Raw genomic sequence first — 17,537 nt, 5'->3', positions numbered from 1 at the left:
TGGAAAAGGGGCCAGAGAATTGATATTTTGATTTGTTTTTTCAAACGTCAGTATGAAAAAGATTTTTTAAAAATTAAAACTGCTGGATTGGCCTGGGCTAAAATTTTCAGCATTTTCCCTATCTATTTCTAAATTGAAGGATTGTATTTGCCACTTGGAAATTATGCATAGTTGGTTATTAAAAAACTGTGTCAATCACATGTGTCAAATAGAATTGTTTGAATGTATATAGATTTTAAGATTCTTTAGCAATGAAATGGGTTAGGATTAGGGCCCTGCTTATGTAACATGGGCTCCAAAAGGCCTTGTGATCAAAATGACTTTCTCTACTAGGCCACCATAGGACCTGAAGTCCTGTCATTAGAATCACAGCTTCATGCGTTAACAGGAGACGCGTTAAAGTGCCTGGCAGGAGGGTGGCGTGCAATAGCCTCTCGTCCCCTCACAAGTGGACAGCGCAGTCTAGTGGATATGTTGTTTAGAAGGAGGTGAAGGCCGTATTTAGTTTCTGGAGAATTAGGCTGTGGTCGCAGGCACTGGAAACTTGTGAAAATGACAGGTGTTGAGGGTAAATTCTACTTCCAGCTTTGCCTTAGGGCAGTCCTGGAAATGACCTTTCTTCCAAATTTTATAATAATTATGGTGTTACACTGCTGATTGATAGCTTCCAGTTGTTTCTTACAAATTAGAAAAAAGCATGGTATACTTTTGTGTATTTCTGATATTTGATTTGATGAATTTCAGAATGTGGGTTTATAAATGATGAAATTTTTGTGGAGCTGGTGAATGCTCTTGGTCAGTACAATGATGATGATGATGATGATGATGGAGATGATCCTGATGAAAGAGAAGAAAAACAGAAAGATCTAGAGGAGAGTCGAGAAGGTACATCTATCTTGTTAGGTTTGTGTGTAGCCATAACAGCGTTTTTCAAAAAAAAAATAAGAGTACAGGTAAACTTTTCTTCTTTTTCCTTCTGTTAAATATCACATCAGAGGTAGTATAATCAAAATTAGAATACTCTTTGTAACATTTCACCCTGCACTTGTGAGTCTTCTCTTTCCCTTGACTTGCAAAGGAATGTACAGTGTTTGGGTTTCCCTGGACAGTTGCCATCATTGTTGTCATATGCAGCATTGGTCCTTGACTGTGTGCAGGCCGTGTGCTTGTTAATTTATATCACTTTATATGTGCATAGACATTAAATCCTCCGAATATTGCATATGGAATAAGGTGGATTTTATCCTCAGGTCCACTTCATAGTTGAGATGGGTTTAATGAGGTGAAGTAACTTAAGATCACAGGATTGGGAAGAAAGAGAACCCAGAAAATTCTGTGTTGGAAACCAGCTTTGGCTGACCCCAGGGGACATGCTCTAACTTGTACACTAATTACGGATTACCAGAGAAATTAGAGGGTCCCAACTTAGAGCTGGGGTTGGAAGAGACTTGACAAAACTCACTATGAAGTCAGCATAGAATTTTGGGGAAAATTGCAGTTTCAGAGAAGCGTACTGTTCTTATAATCGGTGCCTTAGCGATCATGTGGGCCTTGTTTCACAGATGACACACGCAGGTGGGTCAGTGATGGGATAAGGTCACAGGGGCAGTAAGTGGCTGAGCTGGGACCAGAACCTGGGTTTTTCTGCCTCCCGGTGCACTTGAAACTTGGCATATTTGATTTTGAGTTTTATCTGACCTACCAGCATTCCAGATACTTGTAAAATAGGTTAGAAGTGAGAGAGACATAGAGTTGATAATTTTTTGAGAAATCAGCATTGTTAAGTGTAGGCAAAGTGAAACATTGGTGAGCTTGTTCACTTTCATTCTTTTTTCCTTTCACATTTTCCTGTTTAGATAAAGAAAGCCGTCCACCTCGGAAATTTCCTTCTGATAAAATTTTTGAAGCTATTTCCTCAATGTTTCCAGATAAGGGCACAGCAGAAGAGCTAAAGGAAAAGTAAGATTTGTTCTTTGAGATGGTCTTGCTGTGTGTGGTATGTCACTCACCATTCTGGTTTATTAGAAATGGAGCTAATATAGCTGATGAACTCCCTGCTTTGTGTGTTCAGTGTCTGCAAGGTACTTGAACTAATGCGTATGTGTATCTGTGGTACCCTGGGCTGCATTTATCATAGATGGAAGAAGTTTGCGTGAGTGCACACACAGACAATTTATAGCACAGTGTGTGTAAGAGAAATTTCTCTGGACACCCATAGAAATTTTACTGTCATGGCTGTTTTGTTTTAATGAATATAATCACATTCATGACAGAGCTGAATGACATCTGTGAATGTTTCTTGATATACTATGTGTAATGTTTAATTGGCTCTTTATCTAAATAAAGATTGCTGTAGGCTAGACCCTTTTCTGTGTTTTAGGTGAGATAAAATATCAAAAATAATACATAGAAAGCTTGTGGAAACTTATGTTCAAGAATGTGGTTCTGGATTCACCCTCATGGCCTTTCTCTTGGTTGATGTCAGGTACAAAGAACTCACGGAGCAGCAGCTCCCGGGTGCACTTCCTCCTGAGTGCACCCCCAACATAGATGGACCGAACGCCAAGTCTGTCCAGAGGGAGCAGAGCTTGCATTCGTTTCATACTCTTTTCTGTAGGCGATGTTTTAAATACGACTGCTTCCTGCATCGTAAGTGCAGTTATTGTACGTTCTCATCTTCTGTCTTCGTTGTGGAATTATGTGTTAAATCAGCTTGGAAAGTGCTGTCATTTATTACCACTAGGATCTGTCATTTAATCTTACAGTTATGACTGAAGAATATGTTAGAATCAAAGTATTGGTATTTTTTAATTTCTTGCTTGAGGTTGCTCTGAAGTCTTTTTGCACATGTTAAGTTGGGACTACTGCCTACCCTAACTTGAAATACAGGCCAGTAATTTTTCCATAAATGCTAACCTTATGGCGGTTTTGTAATAAAACTCATTGTGAACTAGCTGATAGCCCAGAGCAATGTTCTCCATGCTGATGAACAGGTTTTGTCAAATAAGAAATTGGCTAAAGGGAATTCCCTGGTGGTTCAGTAGTTAGGACTCCGAGCCTTCACTACCAAGGGTACTAAGATACCACAGGCTTCTAAAAAGGGTGTTTTGTATCTATTCTTGTCTGTTGAGTGTTGAGTCTGGTGTTTGGAGTGGGGGAGAGGACCCTCTAAATAAGTTGATTTTTAAAAACACCTGCATTTGAATACAGGTAAAACATAAAATGTTCTTAATGAAATTTATACATATGATACTACTTTATTTTTCTGTTCCTGCTGGAGAATGAGGTTTCTTAGTAAGTTTTCCATGTTTAAGTACAATTTAAAGAGTACTAGTTCTTGCCTGGAGAATCCCAGGGACGGGGGAGCCTGGTGGGCTTCCGTCTATGGGGTCACACAGAGTCGGACACGACTGAAGTGACTTAGCAGCAGCAGCGACTTTGGAGGCATGCGTTGTGAAAATACATTTCACATCTCCTGGTTCCGAGTAAGAAGGGTTTCCTTGATACAGGTTGGCTCTCTCTGTATTAGCCGTCTGTGCCGCTGGCCGTCTGTGGCGCAAACCTCTGTCCATGTGCTGCGTGGGCTCATGTTGCTTTGCCCTTCTGGAGCTCCTGGGTCTGCCTTTTGTAGCTTTTCCCCTCTGCCCGGTGGTCCCTCTTGGTGTTAATTAGCCTGCCCAAGCAACTGTATCTCGCCTCACTTTGAGATTCTGCTCTATCTACTGATATTTTCTATAGCACGTAATTTGTTATGTGACGTGTATCTTGGTCTGGAAATAGTCATGTGTGTTAACTATGAGTGGTTTGGTTATCTTAAGTTAGAAAACCTTGAAGTAGACTTTCAGAATTATTGTATCTTCCACGTCCTTGCTGTTGTTATCCACGCTCCTGATGTAGTTTACGTGGATGATTTGATAGTTTTAATAGTTGCAGAAGCCAGCCATTTGTTACCCCAGCCATTGTAGGGTTATGAGATACCTTACTTGGGCTTGGCAGCGTTGTTTTCACACAGCCCTTGAAGTAGTTGAAGTGAAGTGAAAGTTGCTCAGTTGTGTCCAACTCTTTGCGACCCCATAGACTATACAGTCCATGGAATTCTCCAGGCGAGAATACTGGAGTGGGTAGCCTTTCCCTTCTCCAGGGGATCTTCCCAACCCAGGGATCAAACCCGTCTCCTGTATTGTAGGCGGATTCTTTACCAGCTGAGCCACAAGGGAAGTTGTCTTGAATTGCATTTGATTCCCCTTTACTTACACATGATCATTTTATAAAATATTGTCCAGTTCTTGCTTAAGAATACCGTAAATTGCATTCAGATATCACTATAGCAAGAAAATTGGTAGGAGCCTTTCTTGGAATCAGTGGAACATCCCCTCTAACTTGTTGACAGCTATAACATTTGATAACCCTTTTTGTTGTACAAATGAGCCAAGGTAGGAGGATACTCCTTGTAAACATTATCACAGGAGTTATTTCTGTGCTCTTCCCGTCTGAGTGATTTGGACGAAACCTGAGCCTGCTCAACGTGCCGTCATTCAGGCTGGTGAGAGGACGAGACGGGGCCTGCGCACGCTGGGGCCGGCCTCCCTGGCCCGCCGGGCGTGCTGTGTGCGCTGCGCCTCCTGCTCCCCTTGCTTCTCCCAGTGCAGCCCAACAGTTGTATAGGCCTTTGCTGCTGTGCAGTGACTCTGGCAAAAGGTCACACACTGTATGTTTTTCTTGGGTGAAAGAGGTCATTAAATAAATGGCTAACCCTACCTGTTAAATATAGCATTTTGTGCTTTTTGTTCTTTGTATGACGGAAATAACACAGTCTTGAGGATTCAATTTATTACTTACTATGTGCAAAATACTTCAAATAATAGCACCTGGCTTGTGTTTTTAGCCATTGTTGTATTTTTAAATCGTCCTTCACATGCCTGTATTTCAGAATGGCGCTCAAATCCGTCCAGCAAAGTCTCCCCACCTCCCGCCCCTGTCCTCACTCCCTAGTCTTCTGTGTCTTTCCTTACTTTCTTCCGGCAAATGTTGTACACACACCTTCTTTTTCCAGCCACCCTGTTCACATGGTGCTGTCGTACTCAGGCTTTCCCCCTCTGGACTCAGGTTTGCAGAGTTATTCCTGTCTGGACAGCTGCACCGTCCTCTCCCGTGTCAGTCCCTGTCCCCAAAGGGCAGTACTTACGGCAGCGGCGCACGGTGACTCGTCCTGCGTGGTGGGCCCGTGCGTTCTCCCCCACGAGTTCAGGTTAACCTGGTCCACTGTGCACAGACCCTGCCCAACAACCTGCCGTATGGGGATCTGCTAATTTAAAGCTCCATCAGCAGAGCGACAGTGCCGATTTCCCCAGAGCCCAGCCACTAGAGTTCAACAACAGACTTTGATCTTATTGACTGAAATAGTAAAATGGTTTCTAGCACAATGTAATTTGCATTTCTTTGTATGATTAAGAGATTTGTGTTTTATTTTCTCTGAACTATTTTTATCCTTTTGGCTTTGGTGGTCTTTTTGATATCTTGAAGTTCTTTATATAGTCAGGGAATTCGTTTTTTTGTGATGAGTTGCAGTGTGTTTTTTTCCAATTTGTTTGGTAAAAATCCCGTAGCAAACTTAAAACCTTTCAGTTCAGTCGCTCAGTCATGTCCGAGTCTTCGCGACCCCATGAATCACAGCATGCCAGGCCTCCCTGTCCATCACCAACTCCCGGAGTTCACTCAAACTTATGTCCACAGAGTCGGTGATGCCATCCAGCCATCTCATTCTCTGTCGTCCCCTTCTCCTGCCCCCAATCTTTCCCAGCATCAGAGTCTTTTCCAGTGAGTCAACTCGTCGCATGAGGTGGCCAAAGTATTGCGGTTTCAGCTTTAGCATCAGTCCTTCCAGTGAACACCCAGGATTGATCTCCTTTAGAATGGACTGGTTGGATCTCCTTGCAGAAGTAGTTAAATCTATCATTAGGCTTTCCCTACTCCAAGATTTTAAAGGGTGTCTCACCTTTTTCCCTAGTACGTTGTAGACTTTTTTTTTAAAGCATCTCTCCCATTGCTGCATTTGGAGTTTGCTCTGTTAGGATTCTGGCTCCCGCTTACCCTCCCATCTCCAGGGCTGCTGTTTCCCCACCGTTGTCCGCAGGTCCCTCTGGGGCTGCCCTGAGCTGCAGTCGGTCCTGGTCACCACAGGGGCTGGGCTCTGCTTCTGATTTCAGGGTCCTGTTCCTTGAGGCTGTCTGTCTGGGGGATATTATTCAGAGATCTGGCCATTCTTGTCTTTCTGTGTAAATTTTAGAATCAGGTTGTCTAAATTAAAGTCTAGGTGTGTTTATTGGAATCTTGTTAAATTTATGTTACCGAAGGTAAAACTCACATTTTAAAGTAAGGGTTCTGTCTCTCTGGTAACCCTCCTTTTGTTCTTTAATTTCCTTTCATATTTTCTTCCTGTAGCTCAAGTGAAATGATCGTTGCTGTTGTTTTCTGTTTTTTAGTCGCTAAGTCGTGTCCGGCTCTTTTGCGACTCCATCTACTGTCACTTAGTCCTGACTTAGTGACACCTTCTCCCTCAAAACCAGAGTGTGTGTACATGTGGATGTACAGACACACGAATATCTTCTTCCGTGAACTGTGGCAAAATATCCGTCTTTAAGCCGAGCACGCGCTGGAGGAGACATCCAGGCTCGAAGCCCGCATGCACCTTTGGCTCATGATGGCCTTGTGTCTGGATTGATGTGACTCCTTCCCTTTACGTGACCGTCACCGTCCATGTGCTCAGCCTTTGTGTTGACCTGTTAGGGGCCCTCACCCATGCCAGTCCAGGCTGAAATCAGTCATATGGTATCAGACTCTTGTTCTGGGAAAAAGCAACTCACGTACTTGACACAGGACCTGAGCCTTGAATTTCTGCTTTAAAAGCATAACTTCGCTAGTTTTTCCTTTCTCTTCCTTTCCTCGTCAGTCTGTCATCATTTCTTGTTTAAGGTGTATGCATAGAAGTATGGCTTTTTACACATATATTTTGGCATGATTCACTTCGTGAATCTGTCACTTGTTTTTGTCCACGTTACTTTGCATCGTGTGTGATTCTGGGTAGGGCATTTCTGGTATTCGCCTTTATGCTCTGGAAGCCAGCGTCCCAGGCTGTCAGGTCCAGCTGCTGTGCTTTCACACTTGGTTAGGGGACTAGAGTGACGGAGTGTGAGTCTCTGGTATGTTATTTGGGCGTCTCAAGTTTCAAACACTATCTTGCCAAAGCCGTTTTATCTGACTACTATTTTTCCCTGCAGAAAGTGCTGACTGCAGGCTCCCCCTGGGTTCTTGAATTGTGTGTGATTTGTAGAAACCGACTTGTAGAATTCTGAGCCTGTCCTCACTGTCTCTGAACCCAGGTTTTTAACAAGCGGTGTCCCAGTCTATTCCATTTGACAAGCTAGGGGCTGACCTTTCTTTAGAAATCGATTAAGTTGTAGATGTCAGGATTCTTCTGGTGAAAAGAAGAAGCTGATTTCTGTGTAGAGGACACATCAGTTGTTTCTATGGAGACATTAAAGACTCAAGTAAATGTTTATAATTAGAGCTCAGGTGTTCTGGGGGAGAGCTGAGGAAAACACATGACAGTGAGCCTGAAGGAAGTTCCAGAATGTGAACCATGTGTTAGCAGAAGTGTCACGATGTGTGATTGACTTTCTCCTTTGGAACTGGAGGAATGAAAAAGTAACTATTTCACTTTATGTTTGGATGTTTTCTGTTTGTTTTTCAGCTTTCCATGCAACACCCAACACTTACAAGCGGAAGAACACAGAGACGGCCCTCGACAACAAGCCTTGTGGCCCCCACTGTTACCAACACTTGGTAAGCATGTGTGGGGGTTCTGGAGGGAGTGGAGAAGTCTGAATTTTGAATTTCTGTGAGGTCTGTGAAGTCAGCGGTAAGCTGTCGTCCCGTCCTGTCATCGGCCATACAATAGGCAGAGGTTTCTCAGCCATGTTTCTTGGTAGCTCGTGCCTCCTGCACATCCTAGTCCCTTGTTATCTTGCATTATTCTTTACCAGTTGTTAGTCTCTTCAGCAGTGTATGCAGGTCTTTAGATCCAAGACTCTCATACCTTCCGCCAACCTTAGAGCATGGGAAGCAGAGAACCCACCCAAACCCCAGAAGCACAGTAGTTCCCGAGCCTTGCTCAGAGCCGTCACCCTTCTGTGAACTGCAGACGTGCTGTAGTTCAGCGCATTATATGTAGGTCCCAGAGATGAGGGGTGTGTGTGTGTGGTGGGTTTTTTTGGTAATGATGGAGAGAAGGTAAGGGTTTAGGAAAATATGAGGTAGAAAAGTTGTTTTTTTATGGGTACTATCTTATTTTTACCATTTCCCCTCTTTGAACCAAGCCACTCCTACCTAGGAACTAAGTGGGTATATATTGCCTGTTGGATTTTGGACAGAAGATTCATTGAATGGCACCTACAGAAGGTATCCTATTTTTAAGCAATTTGGTTTTTGTAGAATGAAGTATAAAACTGTTGGCTGCTCTCAAACTTCTCCCTTCTACTGCCACTAAAAATGGAATTCTTGAGCACTGTTGTATAATGTTCTTTACAAGGCAGCATTTTATCTGGCTCGTCTAAAGTGTCTCTGTGGTCTCTGTAACCCATGCTCTTAGCGTTGTTGTACACTTTCCAAGACGGGGTTATTGCACCTGGCAGCACAGACTGTGACCCTCACCACCTGTCCCTCAAGGTCCTTTCATGTCTTCCTGGGGCTGTACATCCCTCACAGGAAAAAGGGGCAGAAAAGGGACGAATGGAGCATGTGTACATCTTGTGTTCTTCTTGTGTACTTCAGGTGCTACCATGGAGAAGCGAGTGTTAGCTTAAGAAGCCCTGAGACAGGAAGGCTGACTTTAGATGCACACTAGTGTACGACTCCTCTTAAAGTTCACTTTTAAACAGACTGTGTTTCCTAAAGTATATTCTGTATTTTAACTCCTAATCAGTTAATACAGAACTGTCTTGCCTGAGTTTGTAGAAGCCATATTTATCTTTCTCAAATCTTCAAACTATGGAAAGCAAATAGGAAAATGATTGTCTTTAGATGTGACTGCCTGTGAAAAGCAGATATTGATAAGTTTGACTAACATGCTTAGCCAATCCTTTTCTTCCTCCTCAGCCAGAACCAGCTGTAGAACTTGACTTTGATGTCTCTGCTCTTGCTGTTGTAGGAGGGAGCGAAGGAGTTCGCTGCGGCCCTCACCGCCGAGCGGATCAAGACCCCCCCAAAGCGCCCGGGGGGCCGCCGGAGAGGCCGGCTTCCCAACAACAGCAGCAGGCCCAGCACCCCCACCATCAGCGTGCTGGAGTCGAAGGACACAGACAGCGACCGGGAGGCGGGGGCCGAGACGGGCGGGGAGGGCAACGACAAGGACGAGGAGGAGAAGAAGGACGAGACCTCGAGCTCCTCGGGTGAGGCTGCGCGCGGGGCTCCGGGCTGCTTCGGTCCGCGCTGCACCCGGGGCCGGGTGCTCTCCTGAGCCGTTAGTTTCCAGCGCCGTGAGACACCCAGGAGCAGAGCTGGGGGCTCCCTCCTGCTGTCTTTGCCCTGCACCCAGCGCTCGCCTGTGGTGCTGTGCGTCCGGGTTATTTGAAGGTTGATGATCCCATGTATTTTCACACTCTGGGTCATTTTCCCTTTGCCAGTTTTCTCAGGCAGCACATAAAGAAAGCTGATCATTCAGGTGGCCGTTCTTGATGGTCTGCGGCTGGGTGGCGCTGGTTAGGAGAAAGCAGCCCAGCCCCTGACTAGTGCATTCCAGGTTGTCCTTTCAGCCCTTTGCATCCGACCGTGAACAGCAGCCGCGGAACCCCGTTTGCTCTCATTTTAGAAGACTGTGTTCAGGGGAGCCCGCTCTCATGTTTCCATGGGGAAAAGCTTCCTGATAGTTTCTAGCCTTAGTGTGTTCTCACGTATGACTCACTTCCTGTTTTCTGAAGCACACCCAAGCTCTGCATCCTAATACTGTTCTCTAACTGCCATTCCATGCCTCCCTCCCTCCCTTTCTCCACTTGCCATTTCTTGAGCAATGCCTATTAACTTTGGTTTTGTAGAAGCGAATTCTCGGTGTCAAACACCAATAAAGATGAAGCCCAACACGGAGCCCCCCGAGAATGTGGAGTGGAGCGGCGCCGAGGCCTCTATGTTCAGGGTCCTCATCGGCACCTACTACGACAACTTCTGTGCCATCGCCAGGCTCATCGGGACCAAAACATGTCGACAGGTGAGCGTGGCTGAGAATGGCAACAGCAGAGATCTTCAGACGGACGAGTATGTGGTCACTGTCCAAACCTAGGAACATTCCTGGTTGTTAAGTTCCAGTTCATCTGAAAAGAATTTTTTTTTTTTATCCCACTGAGGGAACTGAAAGAGATGCTGCAGGTAGGTGGCAGTGGGTTTCAAAAACCCAGAAGAATTTAGATGTAGCCTTGTGACTCTTGGGGCTTCCCTGGTGGCTCAGCTGGTAAAGAAGCCGCCTGCAATGTGGGAGCCCTGAGTTGGGAAGATCCCCTGGAGAAGGGAAGGGCTACCCACTCCAGTATTCTGGCCTGGAGAATCCCATGGGCTGTATGGTCCGTGGGTTCGCAAACAGGTGGACACGACTGAGTGAGTTTGACTCGTGACTTGAACAGAGAGGAACCGCAGCCGCGCCACGGGACAGACCAGTAGGGTGTATGTGAGTGAGCAGGAGACCGCTTGCTCACACAGACGGTCCTCACGGCCTGTGGCTGTGCCTCCTGCCAGGTGTATGAGTTTCGAGTCAAAGAGTCCAGTGTCATCGCGCCAGCCCCCGCCGAGGACGTGGACACTCCTCCCCGGAAGAAGAAGAGGAAACACCGGTGAGTGCGCCTTGCTGCCATTTTTCTGAGACCCAGCGGCTGTCTGTAGGTTTGGTGTGTTGAGTCATAGTCAAGGTTACATTTTCATTTTGGAGAACTATTTAGTAGCCTCTGCAGTAAAGGCACGAGCATTCGTGGTGTGTCTTGGGAGCCTGTGAGCTCCAGAGCCGGTTTCTACGCCAGAGCCTGGGTTTGCTGGGCGTGTGGCATTCACTCAAGATACTCTTCGCGGCCACCCCGCGGTCAGCCCGGTGGAGCGAGTGATGGTGCAGGCTGACCCTGTGCAGAGACGGAAAGTACCCGGACGCACTGTTGTAACCCTTCCAGGGTTTTTAGAGAGAAGCTGGGCGTTGGGTAAGGGAACACTTGGATTATACCTTAGAAATTGTGTGCATGTTCATATTACATGTACGGACACGGACAGCAACCGTGTTTGTTTGGATTATTTCTGTCCAGATAGCTCAGTTGAAATGATTAAAGATTCCAGAAATTAGAGTGTGCTGTGTCAGTACCCTCCACAGAGAACGCACCTCGGCATGTGGCAGGCTGGCTGCTCCACGTGCCCCCAGGTCACGAGGGTGTTGTCGTTTGTTTGTGTCTTGCAGGTTGTGGGCCGCACACTGCAGAAAGATCCAGCTGAAGAAGGGTTAGCCTCTTTCCATTCAGCTGCCTTGCTAACTCGCTGTCTCCTCCTCACGTGTCTTAGAATAGTAACTGGATTAGAGTTTGGGATGTTCAGATAGACCTGACTTTGTGCATTAAACCAGTTTAGACGGAGGCCATCTGTTGGCCAGAGGAGAACTGTGGGAGCCTGACTGAGGTGTGACGGTGCCCGGGGGCTCCCTGGCTCTTGGCGGGTGGGGGGGCGTGTAGACGGGAGGACACGGCGAGGACAGCCCCGAGCTCAGGTCACGGGGGGAACGTGTGCCTGTTGGGCGTGTGGTCACCTCACAGCTTTCGGGACTGATGCGGTGCTCTTGTCTGTGCAGACGGCTCCTCCAACCACGTTTACAACTATCAACCCTGTGACCACCCGCGGCAGCCTTGCGACAGCTCGTGCCCTTGTGTGATAGCACAAAATTTTTGTGAAAAGTTTTGTCAGTGTAGTTCAGAGTGTAAGTACTTGTTGTCTTGATGTCATTGCGTGAGAATTAAATTGACTGTTGGTCAGGAATTTAAAACTAACTTCAGTCAACACGAGGGCATCATGGCAACCCCTGTGTTGTTTCCTTTGGGAAACTCACTCACGCCACAAGCCTGCGTGGAGCCCAGCCAGCCCGCCTGGCTGAGGCAGGTAGGCGGGCAGGTGAGGCCAGCATGGATTAAAAGAGCTGTGTATCATCTTTGATCATTTAACTTTTAAATCATAGTAAAGTTGGCACAGAATGGAAGGCAAATCTAGAAATGGCTCCCCAATACTTTCTGGACACTAGAGGTTATCATGAGTTAGGTGGGTTCGGTCTTCAGAGTGAAGGAACGTAGTGGCATCCGGGTGAGGACGGTAATTGCGCACTGAAGCCCGGACACCAGGGAGGTCCCTAGAGCCCTGACTGAGAACGCGGGGAAGCCTGGGTGTCACGTGGCCGGCGCCCGCCTCGCCGCGTGTGTGAGCGCTGCGCTGTAAGTGCGCAGGGCGCCTCTCAGCCAGTGGCGAAGCAGGAAGGCGGCAGTAGGCGTCCGTGTGGATGGCTGTGACGTTCCCCTCGCTTCCCTTGCCCGCGTGACGACGGTGGGAGAGTAAGGGGCCGCGCGGGCCCAGCGCGCAGCCGCAGTGGCGCGTCGGGCAGCTCCCGCCTGACTGAGGCGTCTCTCTGAAGGTCAGAACCGCTTTCCCGGCTGCCGCTGCAAAGCTCAGTGCAACACCAAGCAGTGCCCGTGCTACCTGGCCGTCCGCGAGTGCGACCCTGACCTCTGCCTCACCTGCGGCGCGGCCGACCACTGGGACAGCAAGAACGTGTCCTGCAAGAACTGCAGCATCCAGCGGGGCTCCAAGAAGGTAGGCGCGGGCGCTGCAGGGCGGACTCACTGTCCCAGCCGGGGGGCTTGTTCCCGAGCATAAGAAACGAACAGTGCGCCCTGGGTCAGTCAGCCTGGCGCTTTAGGGGAGGCGACGGCAGTGAAAGACCTGTCACTGGAGATGGCCTGTGATGGTGGGAAAGGCTGAGCGCCAGAGAAGGGGGCGACCGAGGATGAGAGGGTTGGATGGCATCCCCGACTCGACGGACAGGGAGGCCTGGCGTGCTGCAGTGGGGTTGCAAAGACACGACTGAGGGACTGAACCGACAGTGCAGGCCCTGGTCTGAGCCTTCTGTGCGCTTTAGTTGTGCTGACTGCGTGAGTTAGGAATAATCATTAAGCCCAGAGTTCTGAGGCTCAGAAAGAAAGGAGCCAGGCTCCGAGCAGGCATTCCAGCCCCAGACCCGGTGCTGTGTGCGGCGTAGTCAGCTATTAGGGTCCTGACCTGGCGTGCAGTGAACTTGAGATGGCGCCTCCGCCAGGAATCAAGTACGGCACTGGCTTTGCTTCTGGCTGTGGTGTTCGCAGGCGTTCAGATGGTTTACTGTAGGTCCTCACGTCACAGGGAGGCCAGTGTTTCCCGTGGACCCCCTTCAACCCTGAACACTTCTCATTTCTCCCCCAGTCCCAAACCTCCTCTCTCGCACAACAAAACCCTCCTTCGTCATCTTTCTGGACATCTTTTACCTCAAACAGAAAACTGTGTAGATTTTTTTTTTACCAGTTAGGTTTCATGTGCTTAACAGTATCTTCCTGCTCAAGGAGGTACGTGGTTAATTGCCCTGACGGGAGCGTAGGCCGGGTCCAGCACAGCTCAGGAACTTGGGGATCAGGGAGGCTCCTTTAAAGACATAGGAAACATGGAAGGAAAGCATGATAGTCAGCCTGATGAAAGGCAGGGCTTCAGGCTCTGTTCCCACACACAGTCTATCTGTAGAATTGGCGGCAGTGATCACCTCGGCGTCAGCCGAGCAGAGTGCTGGCCCCGGGGTTCTGTGCTGTCGTGAGGAAGGGCTGTGGAACAGCGCTCTGGAAGGAGGGACAGCGCTTCGGGAGGAAGAAAAAGGCTGGTGACCCACCAGGAGGGGCGGCGACTGGCCCGGGGGGAGTGGAGGGAGGGGAAGTGGAGGGAGGGCAGGCGGCCTGTGGAGCTGCCAGTGGCGTCAGGGAGTCAAGGCTGAAGGACGGCTGGGGACACACGTGGACCAGCTCAGGACCCCAGCTCAGGGCCCCCAGCTCAGGAGACTCCGTTTTCCTGTGAGGCAGACACTTAGGCTCTGTACTGGGTTTACAAAAAAACTGTGGCTTCTGCAGTTCGTCGGCCCCTCTGGTCACACGGGGGATGCTGACCCCCACGCCTCTGTGTGGCTGAGTCACCCCAGTTCATCCTGTGGTCTGATCTGTCCAGCCGTGTTCTCCTTTGATTACGATTGTGTTTATTCTCTAGCATTTACTGCTGGCACCGTCTGATGTCGCAGGCTGGGGGATCTTCATCAAAGACCCTGTACAGAAAAATGAATTCATCTCGGAATACTGTGGAGAGGTAAGGCCGGGTCCCCCAGTCAGTTGCAGACAGTGGGATGGCCACTGTACTTATGTTGTATCACCTGTAGTGTGGTTTGGACTGATTTTCATTGGGCAGGTCCACTGGGTTTGATTAGAAATGAATATAAAATGCCTTTTCAGCTTAGACTTGTGGGTTTGGTTTGCTTGGAAGCTACTCCGCTTTAGTCCTTGTCACATTCAGCTTTTTATCACCTGGGAACGAGGGGGAGAACAAGAACTTCACGACGACGAGTCTCTGCTATTTAATCCGTAGCCTAACTGATAAACTGAAGCATCCTTTCTAGGTTGTTAAGTTAGGACAAACCCTGGGGCTGGCTGCATTTTGTACCAAGTAAAAAAGACTCAGGTTACTCACGTTCTCCAGGCAGTTACTTTAAAGCCGTGGAAGTATTTCTAAGTCAGAGTCCGTTAAACACCACTGTTCTCTGACAAAGAGAAATTGGCCAGTGACTCTCTGTTGAGTGTCGTCAAGGTCCCGAACTTTCCAGACGAGCTGGGTGTGTTCTGCCAGGTTCACCTGATCGTGAGTCACCTCACCCTGTGTCTCTTTTCAGATTATCTCTCAAGATGAAGCAGACAGAAGAGGGAAAGTGTATGACAAGTACATGTGCAGCTTTCTGTTCAACTTGAACAATGGTACGCTGGGGGGTCAGCACCCCTATGGTTCCCAGGTCGCCCCTCATGTCCCTCCAGGGGCTGAAGCAGCAGAGATGACACAAGGGGCCCCCGGTGTCAGCTGTTTGAAGGGGGCTAAGCTTAGGAACAGGCTGTTTGCTGGAGGGCATCCCTGGGGGCTTAGATGGTAAAGAATCCACCTGGAGTGTGGGAGACCTGGGTTCGATCCCTGGGTTGGGAAGATCCCCTGGTGAAGGAAATGGTACCCACTCCAGTGCTCTTGCCTGGAGAATTCCCTGGACAGAGGAGCCTGTGAAGCACCTCCTCAGCTTCCCTGGGGGTCCCGAGGACGGACGGGGACACGTGCATGCAGACCCTGATCCTGGGGGAAGCTGTCGGGTCAGTCAGGTCCCCGCTTCACGCCTGTGCTCCTCATGGGGTCTCACCACTGAAACCAGTGGGAACAAGTGGTCTGCATGTTCCATAACCAGTGACATGAAAAAAACTAATATGAAGATACTTATTTATGATGTTGGGAAGAATTTCATTGTAACCTAGGGCAGTATTTTCTTCCAGAGGTCATTTCTTACCAGGTGAGCCAGGTTGAATGATTTACTGTTGATGGCAAACCCTAAAGAACAGTAATCACTTATATTTTTACAGAATCTCAATAACGTTGTTTATTGATTTAAAACAAATTGTTTACTAGGTTATGCTTATTTTTTTCTCTTTAGATTTTGTGGTGGATGCAACCCGCAAGGGTAACAAGATTCGTTTTGCAAATCACTCAGTAAATCCCAACTGCTATGCAAAAGGTAGGTGGTCCGAGGTGGGTGGAGTCCCCACAGGGCATCATGAGTGGTTCTGGACTCCTTACCCGACTGTCAGCTCCCCTCCTGGGTCGTCCTCACTGATGCCTTGACCGCACGCCTCTCTTTGCAGTGATGATGGTCAACGGCGATCACAGGATAGGGATTTTTGCTAAGCGAGCCATCCAGACTGGTGAAGAGCTGTTTTTTGATTACAGGTTGGTTTCTAGTCTCCGAGGGCTTTTCTGCCAGGATGCTGATCTCTGGCCAGAGGCTGGCTTCCGGCTCTGGTCTGGGCTTCCGTCCGTGGGCGGTGCTGGGAGCTAGGGTGTACTGCTGGGTAATGGCGTTTCCAGTATAAAGTCATGCTTTTTAGAAGTTCTAAAAACACAGAAAGCTCCATTTTTACCTTCGGGGTCCATGCCTGCCATCAGTGTGCTGAGCACAGGCTCCCGCAGGGTGGTTATGCCACTGGGCATCCGGCTGGCAGTTTATACTGTCAAGTTCTGGGGAAAATTGACAAGTTATAGACTATTTAAATATAGTCAGAGGAATGTTTAGTTGAACAAATCCTGTGGCTGACTATACATCCCGTCGAGAAGCTCGGTATTCTGTGTAGAATTGTCTTGGAGCTGTTTCCAACCCAGATCGTCCCAGGAGGAGCACCTTCTTTTTGGGGGACCCGTAGGGCTCACCCGGTGGCAAGAGCCGCAGGCATCTAGCTCTTCTTACCTCTGTGCTGCCCTGGCTTCAAGGGGCCTGTGGCCGGCTCTGGCCCGCTCACTAAGGTTCTCTGCGCTCCCTGTGTTTGGCCTCAACCCTAGCCCCGCTGCGGGCCTGCCTTTCTGGGCAGTTGGTTTCAGGGGCAGGGGGCTGGCTGGGGAAGGGGCGTTACTATGTTCTGTCCAGCTCGGCGCCTTTGCGCAGGCAGCAGTAACGGGCTTGTGTGCGCCTTGCCGAGAGGGCTGGGTCTCCCCTGCGCTGCAGGGCGCTCACCTGCTCCTCCCGCGGTTCCAGGTACAGCCAGGCCGACGCCCTGAAGTACGTGGGCATCGAAAGGGAAATGGAGATCCCTTGACGCGCTACCTCCCCCCTCCTCTCGGAACAGCGGCCTTAGCTTCAGGAACCTCGAGTACTGTGGGCGATTTAGAAAAAGAAAATGCAGTTTGAAATTCTGAATTTGCAAAGTACTGTAAGAATAATTTATAGTAATGAGTTAAAAAAAAATCAACTTTTTATTGCCTTCTCACCAGCTGCAAAGTGTTTTGTACCAGTGACTTTTTGCAATAACGCAGTGTGGTGCATTGTCCAACTTTGAATAAAGAATACTTGAACTTCTCCTGGTCGTTGTCATCTGTTGCACCGCCTCCCCAGCTGGTTTTAGAAAAGGACTGACTGATGGGAAAACCATTTCACCCCTTTGGTTTGTCAGAAGCCATCCTGGGAATCTGGGTGTAGCACATATTGCCTGGATTAGGCAAATTAATAAATACTATTGTAAACATGGTTTTTAGAAATGACTATGAAAGCTTTTATCACTGCTATACCTTTAAGAGTCTTTTTGAAATTTTAGGGAGAGTGAGCCTATAATTTCCAGATACCTTAAATAGCAAAATTTGAACCACGTCTTTCCAAGTGCCATTCTTCATAAATCTAT

The 17,537-nt window shown here is 48.2% G+C and overlaps 1 protein-coding gene across 7 annotated transcripts in view; it reads left to right on the top strand.

Annotated features, from left to right (window-relative positions):
- Positions 1–17,218, top strand: part of EZH2 (enhancer of zeste 2 polycomb repressive complex 2 subunit) — a 57,306-nt gene extending 40,088 nt beyond the window's left edge. For 2 of the 7 annotated variants that reach the window (XM_055421442.2, XM_055421448.2), the window contains 15 exons: positions 745–885; positions 1,857–1,959; positions 2,486–2,664; positions 7,751–7,842; positions 9,206–9,446; positions 10,089–10,258; positions 10,780–10,874; positions 11,480–11,520; positions 11,864–11,989; positions 12,692–12,870; positions 14,338–14,433; positions 15,011–15,092; positions 15,806–15,886; positions 16,014–16,098; positions 16,898–17,218. In XM_055421442.2, the coding sequence (XP_055277417.1) occupies positions 745–885; positions 1,857–1,959; positions 2,486–2,664; positions 7,751–7,842; positions 9,206–9,446; positions 10,089–10,258; positions 10,780–10,874; positions 11,480–11,520; positions 11,864–11,989; positions 12,692–12,870; positions 14,338–14,433; positions 15,011–15,092; positions 15,806–15,886; positions 16,014–16,098; positions 16,898–16,958 (1,772 nt within the window). In that variant the 3' untranslated portion in view covers positions 16,959–17,218. The remainder of the gene's footprint in view (positions 1–744; positions 886–1,856; positions 1,960–2,485; positions 2,665–7,750; positions 7,843–9,205; positions 9,447–10,088; positions 10,259–10,779; positions 10,875–11,479; positions 11,521–11,863; positions 11,990–12,691; positions 12,871–14,337; positions 14,434–15,010; positions 15,093–15,805; positions 15,887–16,013; positions 16,099–16,897) is intronic. The other 5 variants (XM_055421449.2, XM_088834701.1, XM_055421444.2 and 2 more) reach the window with 4 other exon arrangements.
- The last annotated feature ends 319 nt before the right edge of the window (positions 17,219–17,537 follow it).

The sequence above is a fragment of the Moschus berezovskii genome, chromosome 3, assembly GCF_049115385.1.
Source record: "Moschus berezovskii isolate FMDL1 chromosome 3, NW_MosBer_1.0, whole genome shotgun sequence".
Lineage (NCBI taxonomy): Eukaryota > Metazoa > Chordata > Mammalia > Artiodactyla > Moschidae > Moschus > Moschus berezovskii.
Note: the sequence above shows the minus strand (reverse complement) of the source record. Positions and strands in the feature narration are given on the sequence as shown.